Source organism: Balaenoptera musculus, chromosome 1 (genome assembly GCF_009873245.2).
Source record: "Balaenoptera musculus isolate JJ_BM4_2016_0621 chromosome 1, mBalMus1.pri.v3, whole genome shotgun sequence".
Classification (NCBI taxonomy): Eukaryota; Metazoa; Chordata; class Mammalia; order Artiodactyla; family Balaenopteridae; genus Balaenoptera; species Balaenoptera musculus.
In genome coordinates, this window is record NC_045785.1 from 139,795,180 (window position 1) to 139,808,092 (window position 12,913).

The 12,913-nt window shown below is 45.4% G+C and overlaps 1 protein-coding gene across 1 annotated transcript in view; it reads right to left on the reverse strand.

The window, feature by feature from the left end:
• Window positions 1-323: 323 nt before the first annotated feature.
• The window catches only part of NIBAN1 (niban apoptosis regulator 1), a 160,227-nt gene continuing 147,637 nt past the window's right edge, over window positions 324-12,913 (reverse strand). Inside the window, exons 11-14 of the mRNA XM_036853490.1 lie at window positions 12,680-12,790; window positions 10,074-10,181; window positions 6,110-6,221; window positions 324-4,414 (exon numbers count right to left, since the gene is read on the reverse strand). Of these exons, the coding sequence (XP_036709385.1) occupies window positions 3,279-4,414; window positions 6,110-6,221; window positions 10,074-10,181; window positions 12,680-12,790 (1,467 nt within the window). The 3' untranslated portion in view covers window positions 324-3,278. The remainder of the gene's footprint in view (window positions 4,415-6,109; window positions 6,222-10,073; window positions 10,182-12,679; window positions 12,791-12,913) is intronic.

Genomic DNA, 12,913 nt, shown 5'->3' on the forward strand with positions numbered 1-12,913 from the left:
AGCCAACTTTTTTACCTAGTGAAATTGTATTATTGTTTTAGTCAGTGATGTCCTTCTCTTCCCCAAATTAAAATGGCTATGTAGCATATATCACTTATCGCTTTTTATAAAGAAATAAAATCACTTGTCTGAGAGAATTTCGGAACCCTTTGAAATCAATGGCTCCAATCTGAGGGTTACAAAACCAGACTTGAGAATCTCTGTAATAAAATGTAGAAGATCGAGCCTGAAGACCTGTAGTTCTTCACACTCAGCCTCTTTATAAAGCTTTTGGACAAACTGGAATCTTATCCTTGTGCTCTCTAAAATACGTTTTTTTTTTGAAAAGAGAGTTTACTCTGCATAATGCAAGGCACTACTGTCTTTACTCTAAGCTGCAAAGGAAAAAATGACAAGCTAATTATTTTTCAAGGAAAATATTCTTTCTTTGTGAAAAGTCAATAGTAACATAACTAAAGTCATGGAATTTTTGCTGAAGACCATGTCTTGAGGTTTTATGCATTTCAAACGATTTGCCCATAAGAGAGATCCCCAGAGCAGCCTGCAGAGGCTTTTCGCGCTGCTCATTTAAATCACAATAACCTTGCTCCAACAGGGAAACCACTGAAGCAATACAGATAAGTCTGTATTAAAAGCAAGACAAACTCATGGTAGTATGAAGCTATTCCACTCAACATGTTAAAACAAATAAGGAAATTTTAATGCACTTTAATTTCCTGTTCCATCTTCAAATGGAACAATCATCGGACTTAATCTAGTGGACTTGTCTTTTGTGAAATATGTACAGAAAAATTCCTTGTGTTCTCAGCTACATCCTTCCACTTGGTGTCTGGTCGCCTCTGGTCTACGGATGGGTAAAGGGAGGGCACTGATTGATGTTCATCCATCCAATGAAGTGACAGGTACTCTCATTTAGGGTTGGAAAAAAATCTCTTAGCTTTCCAAGGTGTGCCAAAAGCCCTGAAGTGAGCAAAGGGAGGAAGCTGGGAAGCTCCGGTGTGGGCTCAGCCTGGGCCCTGATCTCCTCGCTTGCTTGTCACAATTCTCCCGGAGAGAAGGGCAGTCCTTGGCGAGGCTGGGTACTGCTCCTTTGGCTCCTGGCCTTACTGGGCAGCACATCGGACCATCTGGCCACCTGCCCCTTGGACTTTGGACTTGATTTAAGAGAAGACTCCCCAAGGGCAGAAAGCCCAAGTAAAAACATCTCCTTGCCTGACAGCAAGCCCCAAATAGCCCCGGCACAGCGGTGTGGTGGGTGATCAGTTCTCACATTTCCTGAGCAGCCTGACACAAGCAGTTCCTTGTTAGGCACTAAGGATATTAAAGTGACTTGAGAAGGCAGGGAGCCATTACTCAAGGCTGTGTGTGCAGGAAGTACACAGGATGACTAAACCCTAGTGTCTGTCCTTGAAGGAAGGAGCCCCTGGAGAGACAGGAAGTAAACATAATTGTAATATTCTGAGCCAAACGCAAGGATATGAGTGAGCTCGGGCACTGCAGGGACCAGGGCAGGAGTGACCTCCACCTTCCTTACCTACAATGAGTACAGTGAGATCCTTCACAAACGTGAGGATCTAAACACTAAAAAAAAAGTTGAAACAATTCAATATGAGAGGATACTGATACTGATTATTTTTCATCCCTTATGACTTAGAAATCCAAGCAATTCTTCATGGAGAGGTGGAGAGGGAGACGTTTTAATTCCTGGTTAAATGGTCAAACTATGCGACAAATTCTTTAAAAAACTGATATAAGCTACTTGCTGATGATGATCAAAACAAGCTCTTATGACAATACGTTGGGATCTAATATTAAAATTTGTGGAAGGAAACTTCAAGATGTGGAACTGGGACTAAAGCTTTCAGGAAATAATCTGGTATTTTTCTGAAGGACAAGAGGACACATCTTTTTAATCTTTTACAAGTAAGTCCATTCCACCTTTAACATTAACAGGTAAAGGTCATGATCCATTTAGAAGACGTATTTCCGTCTATTTCCATTAAAGTGTAAGTTCTGGGAGAAAGAAGCAGAGTCATTTTCACCACAGTATCCCAGCACCCGGGACATAAGACTCAACTTGCTGAACAACTGAACAAATAATTTCCATTTTTGGTAACATCTTTGGAACTTAATGATCTATAGCTTGGTTTTTCTCTCTCTCTTTCTTCCTTTCTCGTTCCCTTTTCTTTCCCTCTTTTCTTCTTTCTTTCTTTTTTAATTCATTTTATTCACTTCATTCCCTCCTGAGAATAAACCAGGACTGTTTCAATAGAAAGACAGAAATTTGTCATGGTTTGAAAATTGGCATATTTTTTCTTTTAGATTAAATTCCTTTGGGCCTTTTAATTTATACTAGACAAGCACCTTATCTTTTCATTTCTTTCTTTCTTTCTTTCGTTCTTTTTTTGTTGTTGTTGTGACTGTGCCTAACACAGCATGTGGCCTAGAATAGCTGTTCAAATGATGTCTGTTTAATTGGTAGGCTTTATGCTCGATAATTCAGCTAAGCTCTTTCTCTGCACAGTCTAAGGCTAATTTGGAATGCTTTCAGGCTTAAACATGCCCAGGAAATTTCCTTGTCTCATCTGATTTTCTCCAAAAAGTGATTAATTTACAAGAATTAACAGGATTAATTAGTAAGAAATTGATAGCACACTTAGGAAGAGGCCCAGACAGCTGCACAGACCACAACCTCCCTCCGTTTCTGCTCAGCTTCCCCTGAGATGTCTCAGGCATGATCTCTCAGGCTCTGTGGGGCTGCACACAGCAGGGGGGACTGACCTTCACCACCTCCCTTTCTTGCAGCCTGAATGTGGACTAATGCCGAGTCCTTAAGAGACCGTGAGGCTGGTGTAGTAAGTAGACGGCGAAGCTGCATTTACAGTATGCCTTTGCATTCGTACAAAAAATGTAAAAGCCTTGAAGTGCATTAGAAGAGAATGTGCAGAGCGCTCCGACTGTCTTCTCCGCAGCGCCCTCCCTCCCGGGACGCCCTCAGCTGCCTCTCGCCCCACACACTCCGTTACCTTTGTGATTCCTGTCAAAATGCTAAAGCAGTAATTCATGGCAGAACAGTTCCACTGCACAAAGGTTTGCCTCAGCGCTCATGCTCTACGCCCATTCCCTCTAGCTTCATTACACAAATTAAGGAAGTACTTCATAATTTTTTTTTTCTTTTTTTTCTGGTAACAACTTGCAGGCAACCCCTAAGTGTATCCTTGAGCTGTATCCTTTTGGCTGAGTTTGTGCAAAGAAAGACTTTTGGCAAATTGTCCCTTTCACTCCTCCGAGGGCCGCTCTGGGGGATCTTCTCTCTGTGAATCTCGGCTATCGGTGTCGGCCTCACTCTCAACCACCCACTGACACTCGTAAACGCGGGCAGCCTTACTCTCCCTTGCCTCCACGCTAGCGGTCGCCTGGGCTGTGCTGCGACTCCCTCCCACCGCCTCTTCTTCCAGAGAAACCTGGCTCTCACTGGGGCTGACGGGGTCACAACTTGACTTGCAACCTTCTTGGGGCATAGCCTCAGCCTCCGCAGCGCACCTGGGCCCTCCTCCTTCAAGGGCGTCCAGTCCGGAAGCCCCCGCCGTGAGCTCCCTCTCCGTGGGCTCCCCGGCCTCCGCTGGCTCCTCTAAGGGGCCTGGGCCCCTGGCGCCCTCGCTGAGCCCCCCGCAGGCTGGCTGAGCCTCTGGAGACGCCCCCAACTCTACCCCACCAGCCTCAGCCTCGGGAGAGGGAGGATGGGCCTCCCTCTCACTGGCCTCACTTTCTTCGCCGTTGACCTGACTAGAGGCAGCTGCTTGATTGGTCTCTGTGTAGATTTGGGTCGTTTCCTCTTCTTTTTCAATTTCTTGGGGAACAAGGGTCTCCTTACTTGTATCTTTTTCAATCTCAGGCGCGGCAGATTCCACTGGTACCTCAATGGTCACCGCCAACAAATTTCTGAGCTCTTTCAAGGAGCCCAAGGCGGAGGTGGGCTCTGGCTTTTCCTGGGTGGGTTCTTGGCCCTCATGAGTCTCTCCAAACTCCACCTCTGACAACTGTTCGCCCAGGGCTCCTGCTGTGTCCTCTGCAGCCACAGGATTCACAACAGGGTCATCTGTGCTTGAAATGATGACCTGCCCGTCCCCATCTGGGGGCGGGCTGGGCACAGGGGAACAAAGGCTTTCTCCTTTGGCCAATGGACTAGGGACCCCCGGTTGTTTCTTTTCCCCTGACTCCTGGAATACCTCGTTACTTAGGATCTCACTATCTGGAACTCCTGGCAGAATGGCCGAGGCTCTCCTGGCAGGGCTGGCCTGGTTTGACCCTGCAGGAGTTTTTAGATCAGTTAAGCTGGACACGCTTTCACTGGGCAAGGCCATGTTGTCTTCAAATAAATTGTGTTTCTTCAGGATAGCAGCTTCCTTTATCACTGAGGGATACCAGAAAACAAAACATAATGTTAATACTCTGCCCTGGCCAACCGGGATTTTCTGATTTTTATCCAAAAGCCAAACTCCCCTCTCAGCTTTTCTGGCCATCAAAATTTCCCCATTTCAAGTTCCAGCTTACATCCACCCTCTTCCAGGTAGTCTTCCCTGATGACCAGAGCCTACAAACTTGTTCCAAATCCTGAACCTCTGTAATGTTCATTCATTCATTCCTTCACTCATTTACTTCTTCAGACAGCCCACATTTACTGGACATCAACTATGGGACAGGCTCTGAGAATCCAAAGATGCATAAAATATGGCCTTGGCTTTCAAGGAGCTCAAATCTATAACAGCATGATCTGTATCACCCATGGAGGCCCCCATCACATTTCATTAGCTGCTAGTAGGTGTGGCTCCAGTTTGCCTACTTTGACTGAACTCCTTTAGGGCAGGACAGGCCTTAACTTTCTCTGCTTTTACTCAAAGTCCAGTCCTGAAAGTGTAATGGGTCCTCAGTACTGAGCATGCAGAGAGAGCTCTGTTGACCTGCAGCGTCCAAACTGAAGGCGTATGTACCTCTAACTCAGCTCTAGAGGCCTTGAGAGGAGTAAAATCAACAATAACCACCAGCAGCTGACATTTTTCACAATCAGCTCCACCTCTGGCTGTGCAGGTTGTACAGTGCCCAGTGATCTCACACCCAAGGGGGTGCCATTCACATCAGAGACAGCATAGCTGTGGGTATTCAGCATAGTAATTTTCCAGCAGGCAGCAGTGGCATGTCCTGCTCGAACCAAATCAGTATATTGTGACAATTTTTTGACAGAGAGCAGTCAGGTGTCTGGAGGAAGGGAGCCTTTTTCTAATTTGCCCGAAGGTGCTATGGAGGACTATCAGTGGCCTTGACTGAGCCCGTCCTTTGTGCAGATACTGTGCTGACGTCTTTATACTCCTCGTCTCACTGGATGAGCTGCTTGGCCCTGGGGCTTGTGGTTGGCCAGCTTTCTTTGTAGAGGGGTTTTGGTGATGCTCTTTGTGGAGACCAGGTATGTTTCAGGCCTATAGTTTTAGGGATGGCCCTCTCCAGCCTATTTCTATCACAGTTTTCCTATCTACACTCCTATCCCAAACAAGGGCTGATTCCATGGGACACTGGGTGCTAGAGTCTTAACAAGACTCACAGAGGACGGAGTCATCGCCCAGTGTCTTTCTGTCCAGCTGAGCGGAGGTGAGGAATGTGCTGAGGGAGCAGAGCAGCTGGGAAGCCCTGCTACTGAATCACCCGCTCCAGGCTCGGGAGGGGTTGTGAGCCTGTGGCTAAGAAGAGCCCGTTTTCCCTCTGTTCCGTCTGCAACAGCTGGAGGAAGATAGCTGTTCATGAGACACCCTGGGTTTAATCTCTCTAAGCCTTAGTTTTCTCATCTGAAAAATGAAGCTTAAAAATCTCATCTCACAGAGTCCTTATGTGGATTGAAAGAGAAGTAATACCTAACGGGCCAGTGGAGTGTGAGCCAAATCATGGCTGCTCAGGGGACGTCCCTTCCGTCCCTGTTCCCTGTCTCCCCAGCGCCTCGTGTCAATTTCCTCTTCCCCTTTCATTCCTGTTGATAAAACCTAGCTGGCCTCCCGGGGTCCACTCAGGGGTACTCCCCTCTATCTAGAGCTTTCTCCAGCACCAGGGAAACCTTCCTTACCTTTCAGGGTTTCATCAAGGAGGATCTGATGTAAAATCTCCTCATAGACATTTTCAACATGGATCATATTGGTGTGATCTGCAAAGATGAACTGCTCATATTTCTGAAGCTCCTGTAGAGGAAGAGATAAGAAGACAAAGGGGACAAGGCATGAGATGCCAGTTCTCAGAGGAGCTATGGAAAGGACGGTTGTCACTTGTGATCCCCCCTTGGAGTGTGGTGCATTGGTCATTCCCCTTCCCTTTCCCCAGGCACCATTCCCTGTACTGCGGACATGCTCTATGCCCTTCGAGGGGGCAGACACCAGAGATTCTGACCGTCTCAAGGCCTTGTCAGTGGGTCTGGGGCCTTCCTTTTTTTCATCATAACCAAAATATTTCCTCCCTCTTCTGCTTCTGCTTTTTTTTAAAAATGCCAAAAGTACTTTACTAAGGTATAAGTTATACCCAGAAAAATGCACACATTTTAAAAGTACAGCTCAATGATTTAAAATGTATAAATATACTCATGTAACCATAACCCACATCAAGACAGAAAACACTTCCATTACCCTCATACCCTTTTCCAGTCTACACTCCTCCCACCCCAAGAGATAAGCACTGATCTTGTGTCTATCACAATAGATTAGTTTTTCTTGTTCTTTCAAATTATATAAATGGAATCCTGTATTCTTTTTTTGTGTTTGTTTTTTGAGATTCCTCTATGTTTCCACATGTAGCAGTAGCTCATTCCTTTTTATTGATAAATGGCACTCATTATATGGGTAAACTAAAATTGCTTCTCTATACTCCTATTGATGGATATTGACTGTTATGAACGTAACTGCTATGAATATTCTTGTGCATGATTTTGTGGATTTAGGACTTATTTATCTTGAGTGTACACCTAGAAGTGAGATTGCTGGGTCCTAGAGTAGAGGTATGTTTAACTCTCTTAGGATGGGACCCCTTTTCAGGTGTGGAGAATCTCTAGTCAAGGACTCTTCAGAAAGAGTTCTCCTCTTTCCCTCCAACTGGCCCTGGAACTCACTGATTCCATCTAAGGCAATCCAGGCATCATGCAAAATCCTTTAACACTTCCTGCTTTCCAAGAGTCTCCACATGGCTTGCCTGTTATTGGTATGAGGTCAAGGCATGGATCAAAATGAATTAAATCATATTCTAGTGATTAACTCAGTAATCCTTGCACCTGATGGTGCTGGAGGAGGTCTCCTGACACCTGGTTCTTAGAGAGCCAGGGACTTGGCAGTGGGATTCAATGCCTTTTGCCTGGAGGGAGAAGATTTACAGTAGGTGATCAGAAGCCACCACATTCAGACAACTCTCAGCGCTAGGACTTGGGGGTCTGTAGCCCAGGACCAGATCACAGTGGGTAATAATGGGACCCCTTTATACCCACCCTAGGGAAAGCCACAGGACTGAAGAGACATGAGCTTCCATGACCTCAGGAGGGTCTGTGAGACAGGACAGACCCACAGAAAAGCGCCACATGGGAAGAACACTGCCCGGGAACTGGACACTGCCCTGGACTAGCTGTGGGACCCTAGGCAAGCCAGGTCACCGCTCTGTGCCTCTCTCTACCTCTGCAAAACGAGGGGCACAGGCTCGTGTCTGCAACACCTTTCATCTCCCCATGTGGTCTTCCGCTCCTTAATCCCCTGACTTGTTATTCATCCCTCAGGACTGGGCGAAAACATGACTCTGGGAAGTCCTCTCTGCCCCCATAGGCAGAGTTGGGCACCCTCCTCTGAACTCTGCTATCACTCTTCCCCACAAGGCTTCTGCTGTGCTCATTGCAAAGTCCACTGTGTACCTGGTTCCTGCCTCTAGGCTGTGAACCCCAGGACAGCAGGGACACTGTCCTGGCACAGCGCCTGGATCGTATTTGATACATACTTTATATATGTTTGCTGAATAAATAAACAGTAGACCTTTAAACTTTCAACCAGCTAAATAATTCTGCGGAGAGGAATCATTTCTTGGGGAACTTATTGTGATGCGTACAACTTTACAAAACAGGTCTTCTATACTGAATTGATCAAACCGTGACATATATTTAATTCCCTGGATCCATTAAATTGGAATCCCTGTGGGTGGGTCTGGGAGAATCAGAATTTTAAAAAAAATCTCCCCAGGCAATACTAAGGTGCAGCTTGGGTTGAGTACCACAGATCTTGGAAGCTGTGACTTCAAGACCCAAGGGAAACACACTTTAGTAAAATAAAGAATCCTTCTCTGAAGCAGATGCTCCCCTAATTTATCCATTCTGTAAATCCAGATGTTTTTAAATTTCCTGACCCTGATACAATATCCTTCATTACTGAAAACGCTGGGTCTTTCTCTTGAAATCAGTCTCTCTTGATTAAAAATCACAAGAGCCTCTTACAGATTGGGTACAACTCTGCAGATTCCTGGAAAAAGGGGAGCAGACTGGAAAGGGGACTTTCCTTACTCTTCTTCCCTCATGGGAGGACGTGGCTCCAAGGACCCCGAATTGCCTTTGGAATTGGAAAAGAAAAATAAGCAGAACATCTGCGTGCAGACATGTCCAAGGTGGACTGAGTCATCCTTTGGATGGCTGGACTTTTCTATCCACATCAGGCAAGAGACAATCACATAGACAGATTCTTTACTGCCCTGATTTGATCAAATCCTTTTCTATGAAAGAAATGTACCCTCAGAAATAAGTGCCGGGTACTAGAAATGCCCATGGTTTTCTGAAGAAAAACAGCATTTACAGAATATAAACATGACCAAAGAAATTTCCGCAGTAAAATAACTCATGCAAAGGATTTTAATGTTCCAATGCTTGGAGACTCTCTAAGTTGCCAGAAAGCCCTTTTTAAACTCTAAAAAGCTCTTTATCATTTGTGCCAAGAGGGAGCCGGCCTTGCAAATGTCCCAGCTCATAGATCATGTAGCAGTAGTAAAGGTAGTAGTAAATACCATTTTCTGAGTACATACCATGTTATCAGTGAGTGGGATCTGGGTTCAAACTCTGGTGGTTCCCAGCTCTGTGACTTTGGGCCCATTACTTAGCCCCTCAGGCTTCCTCATTTGTGCAATGAGGATATAAATAGTACCTCCTCACAGGGCTGTCATGAGTATCATGGAGACAATCCATAGAAAGTGCCAAGCACATGGCAAGCACTTATCAAATGTTCATTGTATCACCCTAGCTTTCTCAGTCTTAAGAAGGATACTGCAGAGTATTATAATCTCCATTTTCTTGATGAAATCTAGGCCAAGAGAGAGGAAAAGTGACTTGCCCGAGGCCCCAGAGCTCATACACAGAGGAGCTGGGACTTGAACCCGGGTCTTGACCCAGCCTCCATAGTTGGCTCATCCACGACCCTGCTCTATAGACTAAGTCACATCTTCACAATCATGGCTGTCACTGGCTGCCTAGTGTTCGTGGCAGCTTTAAATGGTTTCAGTTTCATTGATTTCAGTAGGCATACATTACTGGATTTAACAGAACAAATAGCCTTCTGTAATCGTGTTACTTAAGGTCTCTTCATGGATGTAGAGGTCAAGTTTCGGAGGACACGTTGGACCTATGAGTCACACCATAATGAGGAAACCCTGGTATCCTCAGGCATTCTATGGCAACCTTTAACTTGGCTCAGACTCAGATTATTACCCTTTGAGATTCTGTCTTGTCCAAGGGTCAGCAAATCCAGCCAGCTGCTTGTTTTTGTAAATAAAGTATTATAGGAACACAGACTGCCCACTTGTTCATGTATCATCTATGGCTGCTTCAGTGCTACAACAGCAGAACTGAGTGATTGCAACAGAAACAGTATGGCCGTGAAGCCTAAAATATTTACTATCTGACTATTTATTGGAAAAGTTTGTTGACCCCTCCCTGGTCAAATACTGTTTGTAAGCACATCATGACCAAAAAAATTTGCTTGAACTTCATAGGCAACAACAGCAGCCTCTGGAGTAACCCGTCCCCTTACTGGTTTGCACACGGACGCCAGTGCCTTCTGCACGGTGGGAAGTGTGATTTGAACCAGCGCCTCTTGAAATATCCTCTTCCGGATGGTGCTGCTGTCATAATCATATTGCTGTCAATACAGAGATAGAAACATAGGCTAAATAGCAACATTACAATCTGTTCACTTTTGCTTAAACAAAAAACTCAGCTACTCACTTCATCTCCCTTTCCCCCCCTAATTTCTGAGGACCCTTGTGGTGTTCCAAGGTTTCAGAGATCTTTCTGTGCAGTTCTCTCACACTCTAAGTAAAGGTTATGACTGATAATGACCCATCTTACCCTCCCCTCTTACACATGTGGAAGCTGAGGTAAGATAAAAAAAACAGTGACTTCTGTGTTAGAAAGTTGAAGACAGAACTGGGGGATGAGTTACTATTTCATCACCCCTGTCCTGAGTTGGTCCATGGGAGTCGTGATCATCTCCTTCCTTCACTCTACATCCTGAAAGCAGGATTGGTAGGTTGTAACGATTTCCGCAAGGAAAGAGAGCATCTGGCTCACATCTACATTAACACCATGGCATGTTAACCAAAGAAGTGCAGTATCTGGAACTGGAAAGATGATGATTCACTCTTTTCTACATGGAACATCCAAACCTAGAGACCAGGGTTTGGTTTTAGGTGTTGCTTTAAAGTGGGGAAGGCACAGACAAGCTGGCGCATAGTCACAGGCATGTGAGCAGAATGGTCAGGCCAAATAAAGAATGGTTAAAGAGATTTATACTGGAGATAATAACTTGGGGCAAAATCATAGCTCTATTCAAACAACCAAAGGCTACCATGTGGAAGAAGGACATGAACAAAGAGGGTAGAACTAGAAATACCAGTGGTGAGAACTTTGGCTTAGCATTAGGAAGTATGTTCTTGTAGTTAAAAGTGTCCAGGGAAGAGATGGACTGTCCTGAGAGGTAAAAATTGTGTTGATGTGGGGCTTCCCTGGTGGCGCAGTGGTTGAGAATCTGCCTGCCAATGCAGGGGACACGGGTTCGAGCCCTGGTCTGGGAAGATCCCACATGCCGCGGAGCAGCTGGGCCCGTGAGCCACAACTACTGAGCCTGCGCGTCTGGAGCCTGTGCTCCGCAACAAGAGAGGCCGCGATAGTGAGAGGCCCGCGCACCGCGATGAAGAGTGGCCCCGCTTGCCGCAACTAGAGAAAGCCCTCGCACAGAAACGAAGACCCAACACTGCCAAAAATAAATAAATAAATAAATAAATAAAGATATAAGTTCTGTTTAAATAAATAAATAAAATAAAAGCGCATAATTAAAAAAAATTGTGTTGATGTGGCAGGTGGCGTTGACATTGAGACTATCTTTTCTTTCTCAATGGTAGGTTCATTATTTTGTGTGTTACCGTGACAAATATTGCTTTTACTCTCAATGATTTGGTTGTCAGAGTTTCCTACTGCCTGTGAGGCATTAAGATCAGGTCTGAAATTCAGGGACCACCTCCTAGGCTCTGTGAGACTTTGATCTTCTGTTCCAAAGCCCTGCTTAGGGAAAGTAGGTAATAAAAAATTAGTGGACTAGGCTTAGGGATAGTTTTAGCTCTAAGCTCACCACGGACTAGCCTGTTGAGCTTACGTAAGTCATGTGATATCTTAGGAAGTCAGTTTCCTCATCCCTACAATGGAGACATATTCCAATGATCTCATAAGTTCTTGTGAAGATCAAATGAAACAGGTTTTTTTAAAAAATTTATCTTGGCTGCGTTGGGTCTTTGTTGTTGCGCGCGGGCTTTCTGCAGTTGCGGCGAACGGGGCTACTCTCCGTTGCGGTGCGCGGGCTTCTCATTGCGGTGGCTTCTCTTGTTGCAGAGCACAGGCTCTAGGCACGCGGGCTTCAGTAGTTGTGGCACGTGGGCTCAGTAGCTGTGGCTCGCGGGCTCTAGAGCGCAGGCTCAGTAGTTGTGGCGCAGGGGTTTAGTTGTTCCGCAGCATGTGGGATCTTCCTGGGCCAGGGATCGAACCCGTGTCCCCTGCATTGGCAGGCGGATTCTTAACCACTGCGCCACCCGGGAGGTCCGGGTTGTTTTTAAAAAAGCTTAAAGATATGACCTATATATGTAAGCTCCTATTATTACAACCATTTTAAGATACACTTATGCATGAAGCACATTTAAAACAATTTCATACAGCAGGTATCAAGTTGATTAATTTAAGTAGGTTTTACTATACTGTAAACTCGTCGAAGAAAGAGGGTGTGCCTTGCCTATTTTTATATTCCATGCAATACCTATCACAATCCTTTGCTTATAGTGGATAGCCAATAAATATCAAGTCCAATTGCTATGCAAGTAAGCCTGGACACGTCACTTCTGGCTGAGGAAGCGACAATGATGCTGAGGACCTGTGGTCCCTAAAGCAGCCACTAGATGGCAGAATAGGTATGAAAGTCGTGGGGGAACTGCCGCTAGGTGATAGTCACGGGTGTCTCAGGGAGGAAAGAGAAGGGGAAAGATTTTTTAAAGGGGAGGCAAGTGAAACAGAGAACTTGGTATTTTCCACTTAACAAAACAAATGGGTCACATTCTTGCTTCATGCTTCCCACAAATGAGAGAACAATTTTACCTTTAAAACTCGGAGCTTAACCTTCTCAATGGCAACTGTGGTTTTGGAGGCCTCTCCTTGGAGATGTGGGGAAAGCAACTGCTCAAAAGTGAATACCGCACTCTCCATTAGCTAGAAACCAAAAGCAACACAGAAACAGACCGCAGTTACAGGCTGGGATCACTACCCTCTCCAAGTCTAAATCAACTTGGAGAGAAGGAGACGATGACCACCAAAGATGGTCACTACCCTGGG